The following is a 26,713-nucleotide window of genomic DNA, read 5'->3' as shown; positions in this document are numbered from 1 at the left end:
AAGCACTGCTATGTTTCCTGTGGCACCTTATAGACTAACAGACGTTTTGCAGCATGAGCTTTCGTGGGTGAATTCTTCTTGCATCTGAAGAAGTGGGTATTCACCCACGAAAGCTCATGCTGCAAAACGTCTGTTAGTCTATAAGGTGCCACAGGATTCTTTGCTGCTTTTACAGATCCAGACTAACACGGCTATCCCTCTGATACTGCTATGTTTGTCAAGCTGAGTCAGAATTATATTAGGCATCACGTCTAAAAAACCTCCTCTCTTTAAACTTTAAAGATCATGAATCTAAGGATTATATTTTTTCTTTAAGTTAAAGTAGCATTCTGTATTCCTCCTAAATGTAAAGAAATAAGTTTCCTTCATTTGTTAATTACATTCCTCCATACAAAGTAACCCTTGTGTCTTCCTATTAACTTCATATCTAATCTGCCAGCACCAGTGAACCCAGCCATTCATTGGGAACAATAGCACATACAGTTTCATCTTTCACTGATGGTTTCTTTTTTCACTGGACTGAGGCCAGACCCAAACTATTGGGGGGGGAAAAGTCACAGACACACACAAGTCACTATTTATTTTGCGTCCCAATATGATGACACCTGATACAAGCCAAGATGGAGAGAAATCGGAGTATTTCGTGTACAGGCATGAGAATTCACAAGAGTGAAAAGTTAAAGGGGAGGGTAAAAGGGGTGTGGGAAGAAAAAAAAATCTTGGTTTCTGACTAACTGGTTCCTGTTGTTTTTGCAGGTGAATACACTCTTGTTGCTATGCTCATAGAACTGTGCAGGTCAGATATTCTTGTGTGTATAAATCACACCAATTTTTAAACTAGCCACTTCCAGAAAGAGGAACTTTTATCAGCAGAACTGATCAGCTAAGGTGAGCGAACAGTTTTCAGCATTTATATGCATTTATTAGTAGTAAATCTATGTTATCTCTAAGGTATATAATCTACCTATAATGTGCGTGCTGATGGGGAAGAAGAATAAAAAAGGTTAACTGGCAAAAAAATTCTTCTAAAGGGAATATGTAACAGAAGTGGGACTGATTTCAAGGGTGTGTCCTATAACGAATTCACCATTTAAACCAGCACACTGGCAGTGGATCTCATAATATAAAAAATGGATTTTTAAGCTTCATCCATCAACAATGGTGGCAATTATCTTTCATAGAAGCCATCCTGGGCTTTCTTTATGATGATTTTCTGAAAAGAAAAAAAAAAGGTTATTTAAGTGTGAGAAAAATATTTCTGTTGGCCCTGAGCTAAAAAAAACTGTTTATTTCCTGAGATTTCTTGACTATAAGAAGCATCTTATTCATCTTGAAGGAAATTACTGATTTGCACATTTCATAGCTGTTCTATCATCAGAAATCTGAGACTGTTTCACCAAGCCATAACTATTAATGTTTTCACAGCACTTTGAAAATATAAAACAAAATATAAGTGACAGACTAATCAAAGATTAATAGTAAAATCTATCTAATTCTAAGGATTATTAACCCCCACATGCAATGGCTACATGGAATATTTTTGTTGAGTTTATGCTGTAGATTACAGACCTATCATTTTAATGGCCATGGGTAGTGATCTGCACAGCCCCAAAGAGAATTTGAGATTGATTTTCTGTTCCCAATAATTTTTCAGTCCCAGGGTTAAAGCAGTAGTCTTAGTCCCTCTTTGTGGAGCAGTGGGAGACCTCCCATTTCTCAGCACTGAACTTCAAGCCCTTCAGCAAGCTAAAGAGCTCCAAAGGGGTTCTCATCCATTCCTGAATGTGTGTATATCTGCTACACACAACACTGAGGGTGGGGTATGTAAAACAAAGAAAAACGTGTAGGATTCTTAAAGCCCCAGAAGAAACAAAGTGAACCACTATGGACCAGGATTGGGAGGGAAAATATTATGGTGACATTACTGATTGTTTTAGAAACCCAGAGGAGTCTCTTAATAGTTATGGAATCCTTAGGAAAGGATAACACTTGCAAGGATTTTGTTGTTGTTGTTGTTGTTAGCAGCAAATTCTATTGTGGCCTCTTTGAAGAGAATCTGCTTTTTTGTGTTGAGACTGACAGGTGTAGGAGAACCAGTACTGGAATGCACCTGTCAGAACTGGAGTTAGTAGCAGTGATACTTGTGGCATTGAAGGGCTTGCGTATAGGCAGTGTAAAAGCCCCCAAAACTTTAATGACTGCCCATCCTGAGATGATGGTGTGACTATTACACTGATAGGATTCAGTCTTAGTTGGTCCTGGTGAAATTCCACAATGAATGTAGCTACTGAGTTCAAATTTAAGGTATTCTCCATTACAACAGGCTTAATTCTGGCTTGGTCTGATTTTTTTTTTTAATTTTTAGTCACAGGCTTCTCTCATAAACTTTAAGGTCAGAAGGGACTGTCATCTACTCTGACCTCCTACACATTGCAGGCCACAGAATCTTGCCCACCCATTCGTGTAAAACTGAAGTCCTCAAATCATGATTTAAAGACTTCAAGTTACAGAGAATTCACCATTTACACTTGTTTAAACCTGCAAGTGACCCAGGCCCCCATCCTGTAGAGAAAAGCAAAAATCCTCCAGGGTTTCTGCCAGTCTGACCCAGGGGAAAATTCCTTCCCATCCACAAATATGGTGATCAGTTAGACACGGAGCATGTGGCCAAGACCCAGGAGCAAGAGGTATAGTAAAGAATTCTCTGTTGTAACTCAGAGCCCTCCCCATCTTGTGTTCCATCCCTGGCCTTTGGAGATATTTGTACTAGCAGTCACAGATTGATTACACGCCATTGTAAGCAGTCTCATCATACCATCCCCTCCATAAACGTATCAAGCTCAGTCTTGAAGCCAGTTAGGTTTTTTTCTCCCACTGCTCCCCTTGGAAGGCTGGTTCCAGAACTTCACTCCTCTGATAGTTAGAAACCTTTGTGTAATTTCAAGCCTAAGCTTATTGATGACCAGTTTATATCCATTAATTTGGTGTCAACATTGATGTTTAACTTAAATAAATACCAGGGTGGGGAGGAGTTAGCCCTCTGATTTATTTATAGCAGGAACAGGAATATTTTAGTTTATTATTATTCTCAACAAACTGTATTATGTATAAAGCACTGCCACTAAAATTAGTATCACAGTGATAGTGAGCCAATACAGAGATTCAGTTTTCTCTTCTACAGCATGCAGTTCCACCAACACTGCATATTTTGCCAATGACATTCAAACAACACAAGAGGCTTTGGAGATACAATACCCAACAATGATTGGACCAGATCGGGGGGGAGGGGGGGAAGCACCATTTTTGTAAAACTGAAATTCTAACTAGGTTCAAAAGTGTTTGCTTTTTAAAAATAAATAAATTCTGTTTGTACAGATTTTGCCTCTCTCACTTCTAACCAGAAGCAGAAATCATGAAGTTTCATGAGTGGCTATTCTCATACGAGTTTTGCCATGAACAAAAAACAAGTACCCCTAGAATACTGAAATTTCCATGAAGTTTTCTGAGTTAAGATATTCAGATATTTTGGACAAAGGTCAGACCAACACTCAAACTTTCAAATACTTTTCTCAGTGGAAGCACTGTTGTTCTTTCATTATTAAAAGCAATTTTTTAAAAAATGTAGTTATAAATGTGTTTTTCACTTTGTAATTTTAAATTGCAAAAATATTTGTTTTCTGGGAAATCCCTTCCTAATGTTTCTCCAGTGTGTCTTGTTACACCAGAGTCTACCAGAAGACAAGCTTTTTATAATTTCAGCTAACTTTTTTAGAATGGATATCATCAACTAGAGTTGGAGCACAAAACCTACTGTCAATAGAAATGTTCCAATGCCATTAGTTTTTTATTATTATTAATTCCAACAATACAATTTGGGGAAAGGAAAACACAACCCAGAAGCATTGTCCTGCCATGTTTTCAACCCAATAATTATAATAATAGACTAGTGTATAACAACTGGAATGTGAAATTGACTAGAAATAAAAGTGAAACTGATTCATTTTTCACTGTTCAAAACTGTAGTAGTAACTCTATATTGTTCTCCAGATATATTTCTGACAAATTTGCAGGATGCTTAGGTAACGAGGGTAGACCCCCTGGACTCCGGACTATTGTCATCAAGCAAGTCCACTATTTCCAGAAACAAACAAAACGGTCCTTGTGGTGTAGATTATTAGAATGCTATTAAAATCATCTTCCAGATGGCAACTTGCAATGAACCCACCCAACTAAAAAGGTTGCTTCGTTTTCCAGTTTCACTGCTGCTTTGAAAGGGGATTTCTTAAAGAGAGAAATGATGCATTCAGCATTGGCTTTGTCACTCCTGCTAATCGCAGTTTCTTCCAACCTCGCGATGGCAATCAAAAAGGAAAAAAGAGCTCCCCAGACGCTGTCGAGAGGTGCAGTATGTTCACTTTATTTAATTGTTAATATAAAATGCAGCCACATGCTTAAATTCAATATACTCTTCTACTTTAAGACATTTGATAGCATATGAAATTTTTTTGAAGTGTGCTTATTTTCTCTGAAAAGAGCTATATGAAAAGAGCACTTCATTATTCAACAGATCTACCCCTTGTGCACATTCACTCATACCACTTTTCTTTCCCACCCCTCACCCTTATTGATTTTTTTTTCCTTTTAGCTCTGCAAAACCAGCAGAGCTAACAGTGAGTAGGGCTCTGTTTCTTCTTGTGCAATGAAATAAATTTACACAGTTCCAATAAGTTATGCCTGCGCAAACCCAAGGAAGCAATGGAGTTGTACAGATAGCACTGAGGGCCTCTCTCAGGGAGTCCACTCACCACTAGGGCGCCTCCTCCTGGCTGCTCTGGGAATTAGCTCCACTCTGGTCTGGCACACCTTTCCTCACCCCGTGGTCTCTCGCTGGAACTCAGGGTATTCCTTCTTCGTGACTTAGCCCTCCAGCCAAGTCACCGTACAGCCCTCCCATTCCAGGGCATCTGGACAGTGGAGCCAAAGACTGCCTGGGACAGTTTATGCCATTATCCCAGTGGCTGGTAGGGGAACCTGGGCCCACCTACTACTCCAGGTGCCAGGTCAGGCACTCGATGTCCAGTACCCAGGGCCTACTTGCACCCAGAGCGTGCTGCTGTTTCCCTGGCCTCCTTCCTATTTCTTTGCTCTCACGCTCTAGCCTCCCCACTCTCTAGGCTTATCAGCCCAAACTCCCTTCTCCCAGGGAATGACTGCAGACCACTTCCCCTTCAGCAGCTTTCTGCTGCTAACTTCCTGGCTTTATACCAGCCCTGCCTATTCCTTCTCAGCTGGGTTCAACCTTCAATCAGCCTTTCAAGCTCTGTGTCTCCTTCAGTTGCAGCCTATCAGGTTAATTCACTCAACCTGCACTGCTTTGTGTGGCACATCACCGCCTCATTTGGCCTGCAGAACCTGTAACTAATAACAATGTAGTAGAAACAAATAACCCAACTTGACACATTTAACATGGAAATCACAGACTTCCTCCTCTCCCATCCCTCCCAACTATTTTTGCTTAATTGTTTTCCAGAAGAGAAGCACATTTAGAGACTGACCAATGAGGATGCTCACATATCTATCTCCTGTCCTTTAGCTGTTCATTTTCACACTTAAGAAGTTCCTTGTTATGCAAAATTTTCAACTTTTAATGTTAACTAGTCTTTAACTTTAAATGCAATGATTTTCTCTCTGTTAATTCCCTTAAGAATATGGGTACAGGCAGGGCTGGCTCCAGGCACCAGCGCAGCAAGCAGGTGCTTGGGGCAGCCAACGGAAAGGGGAGGCACATCCAGCTCTTTGGCAGCAATTCAGCAGCAGGTCCCTCAGTCCCTCTCAACCACAGCTTTTTTTATTTTTTTGGGTGGGGGGGCTGCTTGGGGCGGCAAAAATGCTGGAGCTGGCCCAGGGTACAGGAATAGTTTAGGAGCTCTGCAAGGTCCTTGCCACTTCTCCATCTCCATTTGTGGAATTTGGATAAGATTACTTGCTTTGCATGATCTCCAGATACCTCCCCTGCCTCTCCCTATCATGTAATGATTAAGTACTCTATAGTCCTCAACTACCCATAACCAGGGGCAGCTCCAGCGTTTTTGCTGCCCCAAGCGGGGGTTGGGGGGGAGTCGCGATTGGCAGCACTTCAGTGGCAGCTCTACCGCCGCCACTTCATTTTTCAGCAGCAGGTCCTTCCCGCCAAATTGCTGCCGAAGAGCCAGGCGTGCCGCCCCTTTCCGGTGGCCGCCCCAAGCACCTGTTTGCTGCGCTGGTGCCGGCCCTTCCCATAACTCACACTTGGCAAAATTCATCCCACACAAAGAGACTTAGCACAAGGCACATGCACCATATAACTCCCATCTAATCCCAAGTATCCCGAGGGCTCATTCATCCTTCCATGCAAAGAGAGGGGAACTCTCTGTAGCTGAAGGTCTATTGCAATCATACTGAAGTCCTGCAGTCCTTGACCAGCAAGGCTTTAAAAAAATGCCAGCACCAAGCCCTAATATGTCACTCCACATAGGACAGGATTGAAAATGGAAGTTAGAATCATTTGAATTTTGCAGCAATTTGCAATTCCTTATTTTGGAAATGTGGAAGAAATAGTCACTGACAGCGTGTCACAGCTTGCTTGCTCTGAATTCCAAGCTTCTGAGACACAGTATAAGTTTAAGTATGTAACTTGCAGCCCCAGAACTCATAAGGGAATATATTGCTCTTTCCAGCAGTCCAGATTGCTAAGAAATCTCTACTACAATAAAGAGACCTTATATTAGCTCTTCTTAGCTATAAAACAACCCCCTACCTCAGTCACTGAATCAAGCCAAGCTCAGCTACTTATTGATCAAACAGATCGGAATAATATTACCAACCTGTGAGATACATCGTTAACCTAAATGGTCCTCCTTAAATGATAGGAAGCCAAGAGATACCAGATTTAGAACATCTCAGGCTTTCCTCTTTAACCCATTAGAATGCAGCCCGAATCTTGTCAAAGATCAAATACTGACAAGACTGGGTAAGGAAAGAGATTGAATATTGGCTGTTGTCACTAGGTGGAGCTTTATGACAAGATCCTACATGGTTGAGATTGACCAAGATACTCAGCAGAGAAGAATCAGGCAGGATTTGAGCTGGCTCCAAATCCAAATCAATTGGCATTCAACCCTTGCAGCAATAGTACTCCCACCACAACTTTAGTAGGGAGTAACATTGTTGAGGAGTCTGAACCTATTAAACAAGAACCACCTACACATTGGGGTTCTGATAAGGCACATGAATCAATTGGACAATACCCTCCTCAAGACCAGAAAATGACTAGGTGGGGATGAGTGGAGAGGCTGGTAATTCATCTGGAAATATTTTTAATATTAATTCTTGATAAAGACTGCATGAACAGATTTAGTGCTGCCAACTCCGAATGTTCAACAATCATGATTCAGGCCCCAAAATTATGAGATTTAGATTAAAAATTGAGCTTTTTTTAAATACTGATTTTGGAATGCTTTTGTCTTCTGGTATTTGAAATTTTAGGGGTCACGTTTTCAAACTTTTCTCCACAACTATGAGGGTTGGGAACTCTTTTTTCATGCTACTTTTGTCTTCTGACTTCAGGTTCTGCATCAGATACAGATCAGTCACATTCACTGAGGACCAATGAAGACTGTAAATTCCACTAGGTGCTTGCCTAAGTGCTTACATTTGGCAAGTAATTGGCTAGGTGTTTTTAAATTCCAACTTGGTGCCTATCTGCCTTTTTAGAAACTTGAATACCTTTGTAAACCTGTTCACTGGTCCTTTGTGCCTAAGTTTACTTATCTGTTAAATTAGTGTAATACTCAAAAGTTCAGAGACTTAATACCTACATGGAGTTTTGAAGGCTCCATAGATTAAAAAAAAATCCTATCTCTGTGCAAGATATTGCTAAATGCCCAAAACGTAAATTATTTTCAAGACTTTGTTGGTTAATCCCTCCATTGTGATTACAGGCTGGGGAGATGATATTACTTGGGTGCAAACCTACGAAGAAGGGCTTTTTCAAGCAAGAAAAAGGTAAAGAACATTTAGAAAAAATAAAGTTGTCAAGTCAGCTGAACTATCTAGTCAAAATACTGTACAGAAAAAGCAAAACAAAAAATCCCACTCTAGCTAATCTAGAAAGCATCTTGTAACAAAACAAAACTGTAAATTCTATCAATAAAAGCAACATCTTTTTGGTAATCGCACTGTGGCTTACTGCATCAAGCACTGTTAGACAAGATGTTGGCATTTATGCGTGTGCTATGGAATAGAAAATTGCCACAGGAAAAATGTCTATTATCAGAAAGTAAACAGACTTGTTTTCATGATGGTATTTATCTCTGATTAATTCATCAGCTTTACCACAACAGCATGAGCCAGTAATAGAACCTCAGGCAACAATCTGTTGCATTAACTGTTATCTCAATGCTTTCCCCTTTGGCTTATAGTATTAAATACATGGGCAGTTCCTCACTGTTCACAACTCGTCTAGAATGAGTTCATTTTGAGATTTAGTGGGAAGTACACTTGAGGATTCCTGTACACCTCATAACCTCACTCTCCTCCAGATTACTCCTCCAAACCCACTTCTTTCTACAGCAAGAAAGCACAGTCCCAGGCCAACTCAGATTTAAAAGAAGGGGCAACTAATCTGATGCATATCTTGTGAAAGCAAGGAGGAAAATCCTACTGAGTGCTATTGGCCATAGTGGCAAAACACGTAGTAATAAGCACTGTGCTGAGCACAAGAACTGGTAAAAAAAAAAAAGAATAAAAATTTGTCTCACAAGATTTGGGTTTTTTAATTACTTTCCCCCCTCCCAAAATGTTGAAAGATATCTAAATTTTTAAATTTCATCAACATTTTTCATTTGGGGAAAAATTTAAGCCAATTTCGTAGCTGCTCAAATTCCCCCTCCCACCCCAACCAATTTTTCAATGAAACTTTTCATAGATAATTTTCAAAGGAGGGGCAGTTTAATCAAAAAAAAAATTTCCATAAAAAAAAAATCTATAACCTTGTAGAAAACCAGATCAAGGAAATTTTGACTAGCTCTACTCAGTAGTAAGTGTCCACAAGACTGGGCTAGAGAATGATTCTCTTTGTAAGCCTTCCTGGAACTATATATTAAGCAATAATAAAAAGATGAGCCTCTACAGTCTCCAAGCTGAGAACTTCTTAGTTTACAATATATCTTGCGCCTCTATTCTGTTGCGTTCCTTTTTATGAACGAGTTGCATGACACTATTGTTTCTAAGATCAGAAATATGCTCCATTCTTCCCAATGCCTCAGTCTAGTTATTAGTTAGGTGTAACATAAGATAAAACAGCAGTTGCATATCCAGGCCTGTTTGTAAAATTAGAGTCTCTTGGATACTCATCAGATGATCTAATTATGTATTTGTTGTTGTTGTTATTAAAGTAACAAACCACTGATGGTCATTCATCATCTGGAGGACTGTCAATACTGCCAAGGTAATTTCAATTGTCTGATCGTTAAATTAATTTGAGGATTTTTAGAACATATATCTGCCAATATCTAGGTTGTTATATGGCCCCTTACTATAGTTATCTGCAACACTTTCTCAGATGTGCTGCATATTCAATAGAAAGTATTTCCAAAAAGTAAATAATGAAAACAGGCTGCTCACAAACCCCACCACAAGCCTTTTACAACAGAGAACATGAAAAAATACCTTACAAAGCTGTTCTGCAAAGCCTGATGCAGTATTAGACGGTTTAAATTAAGATGCATGAATTTACTCCTCACTCACTGAACAGATTTAATATTGTTCTTTCCTCCTGAACTGGTAACCAGAGAAGGAGACTGGGGCATGACTGCTGAAATTGACCTAAGAAGAATTTACCGAGAATAATACACTTTTGTCAAGCTGTTGCTTGACACCCATTGAAATGAAAGGCTTCAGAAATAACAGGAGAAAGCTTCCATTTGTATAGCTGAAGGTTGTCCCGACACAGGACAAAACCAAAATGTGGTGACAGATCTGGGACCTGTCTCATTAGAAATGTGGAGAAAGCAAAGCAAAGCATGAAAGTCTCATGCATATGTTGCCACAGTATAGAAGGAAAAATAGATTTTGGAAGCAGTGATTGAGAACAGCTTTTAAAACCATCACAACATCTTTTCTAGCACTGAAGAAGGTTTTTGCAGAAAATGAGGAAATACAAGAAATGGCTCAAAATAACTTCATCATGCTAAACCTCATGGTAAGGAGATATATATTGCACATTTTAAATGGATGCATTTCAGCATATGTTGTCACTTTAGTATTATCTACCATGGCTTCATATGCTCCTATATGCTAGTTTCACAAAGTGCAAATGAATATTTAATAATTTGCTTTTAATTTTCCTGTCAGCATGAAACCACAGATAAGAACTTGTCACCTGATGGACAATATGTACCTCGAATCATGTTTGTAGGTATGCACAATATACATCTTCTTTAAAAATAAAACCTCATTTCAATAGTATGTATGTGTTATAGGAATTTTCTTCCTCATGATGTACAGGATATTTAACATTTTAATTTATTAATTTTTGAGTTAGCATGGTATAGAACAAACCCTTTCCCCCTTCAAGGCATCAAACAAAACCATAGAAATGTAGGGCTGGAAGGGATCTTGAGAAATCAGATAGTTCAGTGGTTTGAGCATTAGCCCCCCTAAACCTAGGGTTATAAGTTCAGCCTTTAAGGGAGCAATTTGGGGATTAATCCTGCTTTGAACAGGGGCTTGGATTTAGATGACCTCCTGAGGTCCCTTCCAACTTGGATATTCTAAATCACCTAGTCCACTCGCCTGCACTGAGACAGCATTAAATATGCCTCGATCATCCCTGACAGGTGTTTGTCTTTAAAACCTCCAATGATGGGGACTCCACAACCTTCCTTGGAAGCCTATTCCAGAGCTTAACTGCCCTTATAGTTAGAACATTTTCCTTAATATCTAAATCTCCCTTGCTGTAGACTAAGCCCATTACTTCTTGTCCTACCTTCAGTTTTTCTCCATGTGCACTGATCGTCCTCCTCTTTATAACAGCTTTTTACATATCTGAAGACTTAACAGTTTAGAGAAGGGAAAATTCTAAATATCCCCTCCAGCAGGGGATAGCACAGACAGACAGATGCGCACATGCACACAGAAAGAGCAGGGGTCATCTCATCCAGCACACTAGAGGAGTAAGGGATAGGTGAGAGTTGGGGATGAAGTGTATGTGAAAGTAGCTTGGGTTTGAGTCCCCCCCTTCAATCTTAGAATTCCATTACCATAGGCTCTTCCCACTCCTGGGTTGAGCTTGAACATGGTGTGACATTTTCAAAACATTGCCACTTAGTGTAGACTCCTTCGGCCCCTCGGGTGAGGGAGACAGCAGGGGCCAGTGATTCCACATCCTGGAAAGGGGATAATAAATGAAAGGTGCAGCACTGGCAGATAGTGCAGAAGGGGAAGGTATCCACAAGCTATGGGGGGTGGGGGGAGAGGAGAGAGAGAGAGAGAGAGAGAAGTGATTTAAACAAACAACTTGGATTTAAAATCAGTCCACCAGGCAGCTCTCCACAGATCTGTCCACAAAAGAAATCAATGCTATATACATATTTCCCTGACCCTCCAAAACCAAGCAGAGCCACAGCTATTGGCAAGTTTGGTAAGAGGAGGAGTTTACTGAGTTGCCTAATTGGGAAGAAATCTCCATGAATGTCTAATAAATTGCTCATACAGCATTACAATAGTATGTCCCTGCAAAGAGTCTCACAGTAGTGCAGTGTGTATTTTTAATGTGCTCGTCACTAGGCTGGTAAAAAAGGGATATGTCAGCCTGCAATATAACCCAGCTTTGCACCAGGCCAGCTGATCCCAAAAAGAATTGAATCCAATGCCACATGGGGACAGGGGTGCTCTGAAGCTGCAATGCAATCCCAGGGCTGCTCAAGTCGAAGAGGTTGTAAATGGGGAAATTATGCTAGTGAGTGTTTGACACCACCACCACCCCCGTCGATCCTGGTCCCTCTTTCTAAGTGCCAGCCCTTACAGCTGCCATAAGCCCCATGTGGGGGATGAGAGATGGGGGATGAAGATGTGATGGGTTGGATCACAGAAACTCCCTTGGGGCTGCCAGCTGATGTGCCAAGACTACTTCTGCCCCTGCTTTCCCTGCCAGCTTGGGACTCCAGCACCCTGTCTTGCTGAGCCAGACATGCCCGTCTGCTCCAACACAGACCCAGGGTCTGAACCACATGCCCCAAAGCTGCAGACTTAACTGAAAGCAACTTAAGAAGTGCTCCTGTCTCTAGCACCCAGATACTCAACTCCCAATGGGGTCCAAACCCCAAATAAATCTGTTTTTCCCTGTATAAAGCTTATACAGGGTAAACTCAAATTGTTTGCCATCTATAACACTGATAGAGAGATATGCACAGCTGTTTGCCCCTGCCAGGTATTAATACATACTCTGAGTTAATTCATAAGTAAAAAGTGAAAGTAGGATTTAAGTGGTTCCAAGCAATAGCAGACAGAACAAAGTGACAAAAACAACAAGGAGTCTGGTGGCACCTTAAAGACTAACAGATTTATTTGGGCATAAGCTTTCATGGGTAAAAAAACTTCAATTCTTCGCATCTGAAGAAGTGAAGTTTTTTACCCACGAAAGCTTATGCTCAAACAAATCTGTCAGTCTTTAAGGTGCCACCAGACTCCTTGTTGTTTTTGTGGATACAGACTAACATGGCTACCCCCGATACAGAACAAAGTGAATTACCAAGCAAAATAAAATAAAAACCACGCAAGTTTTTTATCTGAATACAGATAAAATCTCACCCTCAGACATGTTTCAATAAGTTTCTTTCACAGACTGGACACCTTCCTAGTCTGGGCACAATCCTTTCCCCTGGTACAGCCCTTGTTCCAGCTCAGGTGGTAGCTAAGGGATTTCTCATGATGGCCACCCCTTTTGTTCTGGTCAACCCCCTTTATATCTTTTGCATAAGGCGGGAATCCTTTTTCCCTCTCTTCGTTCCCACCCCTCCTTCTAAATGGAAAAGCACCAGGTTAAAGATGGATTCCAGTTCAGGAGACATGAGCACATGTCACTGTAAGACTTCATTACCCACTTGCCAGCACACACATATACAGGAAGACTTACAAGTAAAACAGAGCCATTTATAGTCAATTGTCCTGGCTGATGGGAGCCATCAAGATTCCAAACCACCATTAATGGCCCACACTTTGCATAATTACAATAGGCCCTCAGAGTTATATTTCATATTTCTAATTTCAGATACAAGAATGATGCATTCATACAAATAGGATGAACACATTCAGTAGCTTAGAAGTTTTGTAATGATACCTTACAAGAAACCTTTTGCATGAAGTATATTTTAGTTACATTATATTCACACTCATCAGCATACTTTCATAAAATCATATAGAGTGCAACATCACAGTATTGTTGACAGGTCCCTATAGTCATTATTTTCAAACAAGTTGCCTCCTTCAGGAAAGGGCCAATGAGGGGGATATAAACCGACAGTTACAAACACACAGCTTTATATCTTCATGGCAAAGGTGGAATTTTCATTTTTTTAAAATAAACTGTCACAAAGAGAAAGAAATCATATAGAATCAATGATGGATGAGCTCAATGTGGCTCTTAAACCCCTGATCTGTAGATCACCAGGAATCCAAGGTGTTCTTGGTGGTCTTCAGAATAAATCATTTTCAAGTTTCAAAATGGTGCAGTGGCTATAGCCCTAACTTTGCCTGCGGAGACCTGAGTTCAAATCCCTCCACCATCATAGACTCCTTAAATGACTTGGGCAAATCACTTAATCTTTTTATGGCTTAGTTCCCCTATTGTAAAATGAGGATAATAGAATTTTCCTTCTTTTCTGGGAAGGATGAATGCATTAAAGATTGTGAGGCGCTCAGATACTGTGGTGATCGGACCATACAAGTCAAGTTATGAGAATTTTAGTCAGAAAGCTTGGCTCACTTCCTTTCTCAAAGAGAGGATAATAAAAGTCAGCCCTCAGAAAGTAAAAAAGTCTGAGAATCACAGTAATACATGATTCTGGCTCTGAAAGCGCCACATAAATTATATGAATGCCTTATCCAAAGTATGTGCATAGTTTTACATACTGAATATTAAGGCTGTTGATTAATCGCAGTTAACTCATGCAATTACCTCAAAAAAATTAATCGCGATTAATCACAGTTTTAATCAAACTGTTAAACAATAGAATACCAATTGAAATTAATTAAATATTTTGGATTTTTTTCTACATTTCCATATATACTGATTTCATTTACAACACGTAATACAAAGTATACAGTATTCACTTTATATTTATTTTTTATTATATTGACTAAAAATAAGAAATAGTATTTTTCAATTCCCCTCAAACAAGTACTATAGTGCAATCTCTATCATGAAAGTTGAACTTACAAATGTAGATTTTTTTTGTTACATAAGTGCACTCAAAAACAATGTAAAACTTTAGAGCCTACAAGTCCACTCAGTCCTATTTCTTGTTCAGCCAATCACTAAGATAAATGAGTTGGTTTACATTTACGGCAGATAATAATGCCCTCTTCTTATTTACAATGTCACCTGAAAGTGAGAACAGGCTTTTGCATGGCACTTTTGTAGCCAGCATTGCAAGGTATTTACATGCCAGATATGCTAAGCATTCATATGCCCCTTCATGCTTTGGCCACCATTCCAGAGGACATGCTTCCATGATGATGATGATGCTCATTACAAAAATAATGTGTTAATTAAATTTGTGACTGAACTCCTTGGGAGAGAATTGTATATCTCCTGTTCTGTTTTACCCACATTCTGCCATATATTTCATGTTATAGCAGTCTTGGATGATGACCCAGCATGTGGTGTTCATTTTAAGAACACTTTCACTGCAACTTTGACAAAACACAAAGAAGGTATCAATGTGAGATTTCTAAGGATAGCTACAGCACTAGACCCAAGGTTTAAGAATCTGAAGTGCCTTCCAACTTCTGAGAGGGATGAGCTATGGAGCATGCTTTCAGAAGTTTTAAAAGAGCAATACTCCAATGTGAAAACTACAGAATGCAAACCACCAAAAAAGAAAATCAACCTTCTGCTAGTGGCATCTGACTCAGATGATGAAAATGAACATGTGTTCGTCTGTGCTGCTTTGGATTGTTACTGAGCAGAACCCATCATCAGCATGGACCAATGTCCTCTGGAATGGTGATTGAAGCATGAAGGGACATATGAATCTTTAGCACATCTGGCATGTAAATTTCTTACAACATTGGCTACAACAATGCCAAGCAAACACCTGTTCTCACTTTCCGGTGACATTGTAAACAAGAAGCTGGCAGCATTATCTCCTGCAAATGTAAACAAACTTGTTTGTATTCTATGTTGTAATGGAAATCATTATATTTAAAAATGTAAAAAACATCCACATTTAAATAAATGTTATTCTATTAACAACACGCGATTAATTGCGTTATTAATGACAATTTTTTAATCACATGATTAATCGCAATTACTTTTTTAATTGCTTGATAGCCCTACTGAATATATATTCAATCAGACTGGCCTCTTTTTTGAGATATTTTCCTTTAAACATGCAATAGAATATACATACTGGTGAACATAACATATATCCCTATTTAACAATTAATACATAATATTTAAAATAAATCTCTCACTCGTTCAGTACATATCAATGTAATAAGAACTCTGGGTGGAAAAGAATGTAATTATTCCATTTGCTCTAAATTAGTATCATCCAAAACTATATTTAAGTTGACTGCCTCATATTCACAACCAGTAGATATTGAAGATGCTGTTACTGAGAATGCAATGGGATAATTGTATAATGTCTCTACTTTTTCAGACCCCTCTCTCACAGTAAGAGCTGATATCACTGGAAGATATTCTAATCGACTCTATACTTATGAACCACAAGACATACCATTCTGTAAGTATCCACATTGTGAATGCTTTGCATTTCACACTGTGACCAGTGAGAGATACCCTACCTATTGATCTATGCTTGAGGATCAGACAGCATTTCATTGTCCTTCCTGCTCAGCACTCTAAAAATACCTAGGGAAATTCTTTAAAAGAGTCTATAAAAATATGATTAGGAGCTTGATCCTGCAAGGGGTCGAACACTCTGGTCCAGATCCAGCAAAGCACTTAAGTACACAAATACTCCCACTGAAATTAGTAGGACTACTCAATGTGAGTCAATTTACGCATGTGTTCAAAAGTTTACAGGACCAGGGTGTAACTGGAACAGTGAAAATTACTATCCACAAAAGGGCTGTCAAATGCACAAAGTAAACAGCCTAGGGAAAAAATTGAGAAAATATTTTTCTCTCAACTTTTTAAATTTAGAGTTGTTAAGTACAACCTAGGATTACTCATTGTCAGACAGAAAAGTAATTTTTCAAGTTAACCTTGTCCCTTTCATATCACAGCATCTATAAGAATGTATAGCATTTTTCTTACTCCAAATAGAATATTAGATGTACTGAAGACCACTGATTTGTATGTTAGTGCTTCAAGTATGATTATAAGATTTACTGTTGAGGATCAGTTTTAAAATATGAAAAATGAAAGGAAGTGAAAAGTGATGAAATGGAGCTTGTCAAGTTCTTAGTAGTGATGAACCATGAAACTCTACACCCTCAGTTTCAGTAAATGGTGCCAAAAATCCCACAATAAAAGATCTACAGTATATTTTGTGCCCCAATATACATCAATTAATTCACAAGCAAAACATCTTGATAAATTGAGATTTTATTTTCAGATAGAAGTGTACTTCAAATATTTTTTTTAATTTGCGGTTTATTCTTCTTCCAGTGATAGAGAACATGAAGAAAGCATTACGCCTCATTCAGACTGAACTGTAACTTGTGGCAGTGAAATCACCATAACCTCTACGAGGTGAAATGGTACAAGGAACCCTTCCACATTTGAAATATACTCATTAGCTGATTTGTCTGTATTAGCATTTAAACCTTATAGCAATCAATTGTGGTACACAGAATTTCATAAGAAAAAAAATATATTCCCAGGTATATATAACACTTTTGAAAGTGAACTGAATGTTTAAAACATGTAAAACCTTAGCTGGACAGATATATTCATGGGGGATGGTAAAACGATGCAAAAAAACCTTTGAATTCTAGGTCACTGATTCAAATCTGGTCCAGTAAAGCTTGACCAGAAGTTGTAACCCATCCCATCTGATGACTGCTTGGTAGCCTGCGCCAGTTAATAACCTTTGCTGAGAGGATCCGATCAGAAGACATTTCCTAGAGAGGTTGAAGCAGAAAAGGATAATATGTTCATTGTAACTTTTCAAGAGAAGCTCAGTTGGCAGTGTAGGAGTGGCTCGTCTTTGTGTCCAGCATTCTTCTGTACGACTATGTGATTGTTAAAAGGAGAAGATATACTTTGATGCTGAATATGGAGCTAATGGAGCTAAGTGACCACTATGGGCTCTGTCAGATAAAATTCAGCAAAACCTAAATAAAAGGCCTTTGACTTTGAGGAAAATATACTAATGCAATGGATTAGAAAGAAGGAATTCTCAGCTTCAACATAAACTTCAGGGCCATAACACTCAGACATGGGAACAGCCAAACTGGGTCAGATCAAAGATCCATCTAGCCCAGTATCCTGTCTTCCAACAGTGGGCAATGCCAGGTGCCCCAAAGGGAATGATAATCATCAAGTGATGCATCCCCTGTCGCCCATTCCCAGCTTCTGGCATACAGAGGCTAGGCACACCATCCCTGTCCAATGGCTAACATTGATGGACCTATCCTCCATGAACTTATCTAGTTCTCTTTTGAACACTCATTTGTTAAGAAGTAATTAAGTTACTCCTAGCTATAAAGTAAAATGTTGTTCATAAAAAGATTTGCTGTTATAACAGAGTTTGAGAGAGATATGGAGAGAAATTATCTGTATGCTTAAAGAAAAATTCAATTTCTTACATCAGTCACTAATAGTATATTATCTTGACACCCAATGAAATGAATTTTGTACCTGTAGGAAGATGCTGAAAATAAAATAAACTGTCAAGTATGTCCCTCCTAACCCTGTTTGGTTTACTCATTTGATACACAATTCAAATTGTGTGAGGCATAGGAAATCCAGAGACTAGCCAGAATAAAAGGGGGATCACTTTGCTGTAATTTTCAAGTCTCATGATTAGAACCAGCTGGAATGGGGGGCAGTTGGGTCCCCCCGGTTAAAACTAAATTATTCAATGAAATTTCAATTTTTAAATGAGCCCTAGCTGTGAGTCCTGGTGTCCTTCATGTATCAAGGACTGACTCCTCAGTGCAGAACAATACTCTATAGTCTCTGCTCAAGTCCAAAAATCCACCTACCATTCCAAGGACTGCAAGACATATGCCTAGCAATCATAATGATTTCCACTCCCACAGTGATTGGAAATACAGTGAGAGGCTGTGAATGAAATAAACAGAAGAGCATGGCTTCTTAAACCAAGTATTGAAGACTTGATGTTACTGTATTTTAAGAGTCTGAACAAAAAAATCTTATTTCCTTGCCTTCTACTTAAGCTGGTACTGTAAATGTAAGGGTGACTGGGCCAGTCATAAATGACTCATACATTCATCTTGTACTCTATGTATTCAGACACTGTGTAAAACTTGTAGTAAGGAAAGGGCATTCATCATACATACAGTAATAAAGGAAACAGCTACACTGAGCTGCAAGACTGATTTGAGTTTATAAATGTATGAACATTCTATTCTTTGCCTTTTGTTGGAAAAATACAAAAACACGTGTATGTTGAAAATAAACCCAGACAACTCATCTCCACCGAATGTTATAATGATACAACTTAAAAGGAGAAAGCCACGGAACATGAATTTGGTCACACCAGTGTTACTCAGAATATAAGAACATCAGAAGTGCCAAGCTGCCTCAGACCAACAGTCTATCTAGCCTTGTATCCTGTCTCTGACGGTGGCCAGTACTAGAGCTTCAGTGGGAGTATACAGAACAGGGCAGCTGGAATGATCTACCCCGGTCTTCCCCTCCCAGCTTCTGGCAGTGAGAGGTTTAGGGTTGCCCTTAGAATGGGGTTGCATCCCCGCCCATCTTGGTTAATAGCCATTGATGGACTTATCCTCCATCAATATATCTACCTCTTTTTTGAACCCTGTTATACTTCTGGTCACACACCATCCCATAGCAATGAGTTCAACAGGTTAGTTGTGTGAAAAAGTACTTCTTGTTTATATTAAACTTGATGCCTATTTATTTCATTGGGTGAACCCTGATTTTTCTATTGTGGGAAAGGGTAAATGACACTTATTCACTTTTTTCCTCAGGAGAGGAAAGTCACTGAAGTCAATGGTGTTATTTATTTTGATTTATAAAGAATTTTTTAAAAGTTCCTATCTCTAGCTCTAAGCAACTCTGCCATGATTTAAAAATACAAACCACCACTTTAAGTCAAAGGAGAATCAGGCCTACCTTGTGTATACTGAATTTTGCATAATTCCAAAACCAAAACAGAATCCTGAAAAAGGGGATATCCTCAGGTTCTACATTAAAAGCCAGTTTTAAGAATACAAGGATGTTAAGGCAAAAACAAGGCAATTCCCCCCCTCCCCCCAGTCTTTGGTAACATTTTTATAACTATGCTTCCTATAGGGCAAGTACTTGGAGCCATTAAATGCAAACTGAATGGCATTGTCAGCTTCATTCTCAAGGGCTGAAGCTACAACAGCTAGCACTAAAAAACAGAGAACTCCTCCCCCACACATAGTCCAAGATCAAAGACCTTGCAACATTAATCCTTTGACTACTAATGCTCCCCTTGTGCACTCCACCAACATTGGAAGCCAATCCAATAAAAGATATTACCTCACCCACCTTGTCCCTCTTATATCCTGGGACCAACATGGCTACAACACCATCAAAAACAAACCTCCCCTACACCTTCAGTGCTCCAGTCAGTCAACCATAAACATGTCATTGAAATCCACTACCTGCAACTGGTGCACGCAGGAGCAGGGCAGAAACATTCCACTGGGGCATACATGGAATGTTTAGAGACAGGTATCTGTATAATTTTACCTTAAAATATGCATTAGCTCTGGACACAGACTACATCTGTCATTTTGCCAGCAAACATTTGGGGCCCAAATCCAATGCATACAAGAAGGCATTCATGCAACATTAAGGTTGGGCAGTTTCAGAAGAATTGCACCAATTAAGACTCCAATTGCATTGTTAACTCAGCTACATTTCACACTTTGTATGTTTTATATCATAATTTAATAATGGAACTGGTAACAGCAAGGTTTTTCCTAATAGCACAAACATGCAATGCAGCCAAGTGATTAACATTTGCTGTTACACATTTTTGGTACAGATTTCAGTTGCACAACCCTCAGACTGGTTTATGGAATATAGTATCAGCCCCATACTGGAAGTGGGGAGGAGGTCAGGTGCCTCAGAAGCAGCACTAGCAGGTGCTAAGCTTAAAGCAAGCTCTTCCCCAGAAGACAGTGCACCACAATGCAATCTCTGCTCCAAGCCAGTGCTGGTGGCCAATTTGGGGTAGTGGGTCAAGGACATGATCCACCTGTTTTACAAAGGCTAGTGCTAATAGTGATGGCAGCTGTGCAGAGACTCTATGCTCCCTGAATGCAAAGAATCCCAGTGAGCCTGGCCTCTTCAAGGGTCATGACACAGGAGAGGGTGTTGTACAGACAAAACTACACAGGATCTTTTCAGGGGGCAAGACAAAGATGCCACATTTATTATGATAATTTGATTTATGACCAATAACTAATATCTTAATCCCTATACATACACACACACACCCCTACACCTATCAGATGTTCTGCAGCTGCTGCATAATTACCAGTCCTGAAGATAGCTTGAGTTCGTGGCTTGATTTTGCAGCTTGGGTTCGTAACTCTATTTCATCAGGACAGACTGGGGCTGGAGGTTGATTCCATCATCCATACATATCTCAGTCACACATCAGGATTTGCAAAAATGAAGGTTGGAGGAAGCTTTTACAAAATGGAGTGAGCGTTTTAAAATGGGGTTTGAATTACAATATGGCAAACGGTGAACAGAAGTTACAATATAGACAAGTGTAGTGGATGGCAAACAGTAAACAGAAGTTATATTGATAAAGTGAACAAGAGTTCAAACACCATCGGCTGAAGATGCAGACAAGAGCCCTAACAAAGTAAGAAGAGTCCACCCTAAAAAGAAAAGGTACAATAGAAGGAAGATCAAAGCCAAGCCCGAGGCTGAAAGTCACGCCTGCAATTGATGGGTGATCAATCACCAAACCCAGAGGCAGCATGACACAGCAAGATCTATAGACTCTGGATTCAAACTAAAGCCTACAAAAAGGATGGGTAAGATGGAAAACTTTGGAGGGTAACATTCTACTGCCAACATGGAAGGGCATCAGTGCATGCCCAACAGAGACCCAGCTCATCCTTGTGCCTGGCTTTCCTGGCCAATTAGCCGCCATAAGCTACAAACCCAAGCTGCAAAATCAAGCCACGAACTCAAGCTATCTTCAGGACTGGTAACTATGCAGCAGCTGCAGAACATCTGATGGATGTGTGTGTATATATAGGTATAATGTGTGTGTATAAGGATTAAGATATTAGTTATTGGTCATAAATCAAATTATCATAATAAATGTGGCATCTTTGTCTTGCCCCCTGAAAAGATCCTGTGTAGTTTTGTCTGTACAACAAGGGGCTTCCTGAGCTTTAACAGGCTCATCTATTCCCGGTCCATGATTATTAAAACAATAATCACTCATGTTGCTGGTTAGGGTGCCTTGCAACCCCTACTGTTGCATTTTAAAAGCACTTTATGAAACAGTTTATTTTTGTTATAGGTGCATCTCATTAGGTATAAAGCCATTCCTCCCTTTCTGAGTAACCCTTCAAATTCCCTACCCCCCTCTCTCAACCCTACCTTTCTCATCAATAATACTCACTTCACCCAGTTGAAATAAGTCATTATTAGAGCTAGACAAAACTTTTAATCTGAAAACTTTTTTGCAGAAAAATGCAGATTCAGGTTGACCAAGGCAATTCATGATTTTGAGTCCATTTTGATGAACTTTTTCTGCAGAAAAAGAAAAATAACCAGACATTGAAGAAGTTTGTATCTGCATTTCTGAAAGAAAAGATTCTGATGTCTATCTCGGAAAGACGGTACATTTCAGGATGTCCCTTGCTTTTAAAACATTTAAAAAAAAACAAAAAAACCTTTGAAACACATTTTGGTTTGATCAACACAAAATGAAGCATTTTTCAACATTTTAGTTTTATATCTGATTAGCTTTATTGGGCCTACTAGCTGGAAGATCCCATTTGTGATTTCACCTTCTTTCTTCTCTCATTTATTCAGTCATGGAAAGCTCATTAACTTCAGCCAAGGACAGAATTTGATCTTTAATTCTTCCATGTATTGATGATATGACTAGATGTCCATTAAAATTTATCAGCTATATTTAACGGGACATTTACACAGGAAGCAAGATTTTGGGCTATTATTATTCATATTACAGCAGCACCTGCATATGTGCTAAATGGTGTAAGACATAAGAATGCATACTCTCTGCCCTAAAGAGTTTGAATATGAAAATTAAAACCCAGCATAAACCCAAACAAATCACCAGCACAGCAGTCAATAGTGGAGAAGTAGGCAGTATCACAAGCATGGTCACTGCTGATAATTTAGCCTCCTTGGACATGAAGACAAAGTGGCTAGGAATCAGATCAGATGCCATAAATATTAACACAAGTAGATCAAAATACCTGTGACTTAGAGGGTCTAGGAGGGAGCATAGCAGTAGAAAAAATGAGAGGATTTAGAGACCTGAAATGATGGCATAAAAGAAAAGATTTCAGGAGCCTTAAGATAATGAGATTTCAGATCCAGTCCATTGGGTGGAGCTATGTATTCAGAAAACAAACACATTGTGTATTTGTAGAGTTCACCGTGTTCCTCTCTCTTCAGTTTTAAAGTCTCTTTAAATGAACAGTTGACCTGCCCCTTCTCCCTCCTTGAGATTTACTTTTCCATGTACCAGACTTGGTGCTGTAACAAGAAGCTGAAATCTCAGATTTATGTAGTTTCTCAGAGATGTGTTTTAAGCTAAACAACATGGTAGTCCATGACATGACCAGCAGTGTCTTTCTCCTCCCCCTTTGATGCTGCCCTGAAAAGATAGGGACGGAATAGTTAGAAGAGGGAGAAAGCTCCCTCCTGTCTCCCCCGCTCTCTTGGCTGCTGCTCTACCAACCCATCTTCTACTTATTCATTGCTAACAACGATTTATCAATGTTTTTTTATTTCCTTCTCTTGTGATATGGGGGAGGATCCTGTTCCTTCAAGTTCCTTATTCCTAGACCACAATTCATTGACATTAGAAAGTCCAGGTTTGTTTGGTCTCCTCTGTTTAGATTACAGCTGAGAAGGCCAGGAAGGAAAAAAAGAGAGAGTGACAATAAAAGCTGCTTTAAAAAACATTGAATCAAGTTTGTAATAGCAGGAAAGCAGAGCTATCATTCAGGAAGACCAATGATGTAGATGCGTCCTTTTATACTATATAGTACATGTATATTATAAGCCTGTATAAGAGGACGCATCTACATCATTGGCATTCTTCTAGCGCTGCTACAGACTTGCTTCATTGTGACAGCAGCCTCTATTGCCTCTCACACATTTTCCTTTCTGGACTTATCAGCTGTAATTTGAACAGGGAAGGTCTAATGAACTTGGATTTTTAAAAGTCAATGAACTGAGGCCCAGGAATTAGGAAACTGACGGAACAGGATACTCCCCTATATCCGTCTCGAGCAAAAGGGTGTTGGCTTTTATAAGCAGATGGCTGATGTATAAGTCTGTGGAGCTGAACATTTCCCAGCGTGCAAATATTTGCACTGAACCGGAACAAAAGAAAAAACACTGCAGCTTTGTTTACCATGGAAACCAGAGACTTTGGGACACCTCAGCATTTAAGCAACGTGAACCGGATGAATGAGCTCCGATCCTGATTTCAATTGTTTCATGTTCTAAACCTGTTCTTATCAAAAGACTGGTGAAAGGAAAGTTCCAAATGCTGAGCTGTACCCCCAGGGGACCAGTCAAATCAAGACTTATTGCTTTCTTTTCCTTCCTTCATGGGAGGTAATGGCTTGTTCAGGTCAGTATAAAATGGAAAGTAGAAATCCTCATGGCAATTAAAAATCCTGTAGCACTTTTGAGAAGAGTAGGAATATTGGTACTGGTGTCTGGACAACTCCAGTATCTGTTTACTCAGATTAACTACCACATTATCTTTGCTGTTTCAATTGGACATGATGCTCTTCACTTGTGTCCCAAGCTGCTACTGTCATTGTTAAATAGCTGTAGCTTATGCAGTGTTTCCTGTTATTGGCAGATATATTTGTGAACCTTTAGGATAAAGAGATGCTACACGTGAATAGAGAAAGCGTTCTATCTCCTTAAGTGATCAGAAGGCACCTGGTCTGGTGCAACTGTTCCTTGAATCATAGAACCACGTGAAAGGGTGCCTCTACATTTCCCCCAGCCTTCCTTCCCCAGGTCCATGGAATCCGCTAAGTAGATGTTAAGCCAGAATTGTGCTCCACTTGTCTCAAAGAAGGGGGAAGCCACTGTGTGAGGTATCATTTCTTCTATATACCTGCAGGCATCCCACATAAGATAATAATGCCAGCTTCCTGGTGTTGCAATCTGGCGAATTGGTTCAGGCAAGTCTCTACACACATTTAAAGAAATAAAAAAGGAAAAGACCTACTTGGGTCATCTGTTATGGCACCACATTCATGCAGGATTGTTCCCTACACTACGTATTTTAGTACTTTGCATACTCCAGTTGTAGTGTTTCTCAGAAACACCCTACCCTGCCAAATAAATGTTCATTCTCATGTGGGAGGTTCAAATGAATTCTGCTGATTTATTCCTGGCAGGTGGCTTGATACTCTACCCAGATATAAGGAAGATGAGAGTGATTGTCTAGGGGAAAAGGTCTTTGAGTATGGACTGAGCTATATCCAGGATGTGAACTGGGGAGAAATCTTGAGCTGAAATTTATGCTATTGTTATTTTCTTTGTTAATAAAGTTAACGCCCCGGAAAGTGGTGAGTTTTTGACTTTGCATGGACTCTGTTTTAGAGTAGCTTGGAAGAGGCACCTGCCACTCCTCCAGCTTGGAAAGCAATTCCACATTCTAAGGAAGCTGACCTTTAGCAAATATTCTCTCATGTACGTCACATCAAGCAACAGTCAAGGACTGGCTAATTCAAAGGAATATCAGCCTATCTCTAGAAGTGAGTCTTTTGTGGCCTCTACTGGATAGACTATGCTTAATTTCTTATTAACTTGTACGTTCTCAACACACAAAATCAGACCCCAAGGAATTCAAAGTAGAAGTTGCTGTAGGTCTGGCATTTCGCTCAACGTTTTCTTCCTTGTAAGGATTTCACTATTCATTCATTAGTTTACTTAATAAATAGTTAAAATCAAAGGGAGTGTAAATACTCTACATTACACTCTAATGATTCGATAGTACTAGTTAGGTTGTTCAATTCTCTTTGTCTAAAGATGTAAGATACAAAAAATATTTTCATCTTGTACAGAAAGTAAAAGATAGGCTATAATGTATGAAGATTATTTGCATCTTCTGGGGAATAATGAGAAGATGCAAGGGTGAGCATGTATGTATCCTAGGTACTTACAAGGCCTCCATTACCATAATATTTGAGTGCCTCACAATTTGTAATGTATTTATCCTGACTATACCCATGAGGTAGGGAAGTGCAATTAACCCAATTTTTGGAGATAGCAAACCAAGGCACAGAGAGGCTATGTGATTTGCCTAAGGTCACACAGGTAGCCTGTGGAAGAGCAAGGAATTGAAGTGGAGTCTACCACTTCTCAGGTTAGCACCTTGCCCACTAAGTCTTCATGATGCATATGAACCTAGGCATATACTAGGTGTTACAACAATGTAATGTGTTTAATTTGTCTGTACCACATATACAAAGTAAAATGCCTAAAAATAAAGAGAGTTTCTTATTTCTGGGCACACAAATATGTACACTACTGGACCTAGATTATGTTTGAATTTAAAAAAAAAAAGGTTAAGTGTTATACCATACAAGTAAGGGGAGGGGCACTCAGGTCTTGAAGACGGGTTGCTGTGCAGTGAGCCATAAGGCCTTTCTTCTTGCACTAAAACCTCAAGGGATGTGTGTTCTTCCAACAGAGAAAAGATGACTCTCCGAGAGAGGAGAAAAAAATTCCCTCTGTGGTGTATAATTTCATAACATGCTCTACTGAGCCATTAAAAAAAAAAAACAGGAGCACTAACAATATCATTAGGAAAGGGTAAATCCCAAAAATATTTGTAGAAACTGGTAATATGCCAACATACACAATGCTAATAGTCATATGGTCTATATGGCTTCCAGGACTGGTAATAAGAGAGTCTCTCCTAGTGCTGTCTGTTCTAGTGCAGCGTTTCTCAATGAGGCCACCAGGTTTTTTTTTGCCCCTCCCCCTCCCTGGTGCTCCTGGATGCACCAGCTTGGTTGCTAGGGCATCAGCATGGGT

General features: G+C 39.5%; 1 protein-coding gene across 1 annotated transcript; it reads left to right on the top strand.

The window, feature by feature from the left end:
• Positions 1 to 760: 760 nt before the first annotated feature.
• On the top strand, positions 761 to 17,033 carry AGR3 (anterior gradient 3, protein disulphide isomerase family member). The gene is made up of 8 exons (XM_039521138.1): positions 761 to 888; positions 4,255 to 4,400; positions 7,980 to 8,043; positions 9,435 to 9,487; positions 10,164 to 10,240; positions 10,393 to 10,456; positions 15,924 to 16,007; positions 16,898 to 17,033. Exons 2-8 carry the CDS (start codon positions 4,295 to 4,297, stop codon positions 16,945 to 16,947), a joined length of 498 nt encoding a protein of 165 aa, XP_039377072.1. The 5' UTR covers positions 761 to 888; positions 4,255 to 4,294; the 3' UTR covers positions 16,948 to 17,033.
• The last annotated feature ends 9,680 nt before the right edge of the window (positions 17,034 to 26,713 follow it).

Source organism: Mauremys reevesii, linkage group 2 (genome assembly GCF_016161935.1).
Source record: "Mauremys reevesii isolate NIE-2019 linkage group 2, ASM1616193v1, whole genome shotgun sequence".
Lineage (NCBI taxonomy): Eukaryota > Metazoa > Chordata > Testudines > Geoemydidae > Mauremys > Mauremys reevesii.
This window is presented reverse-complemented; position numbering and strand designations above follow the sequence as displayed.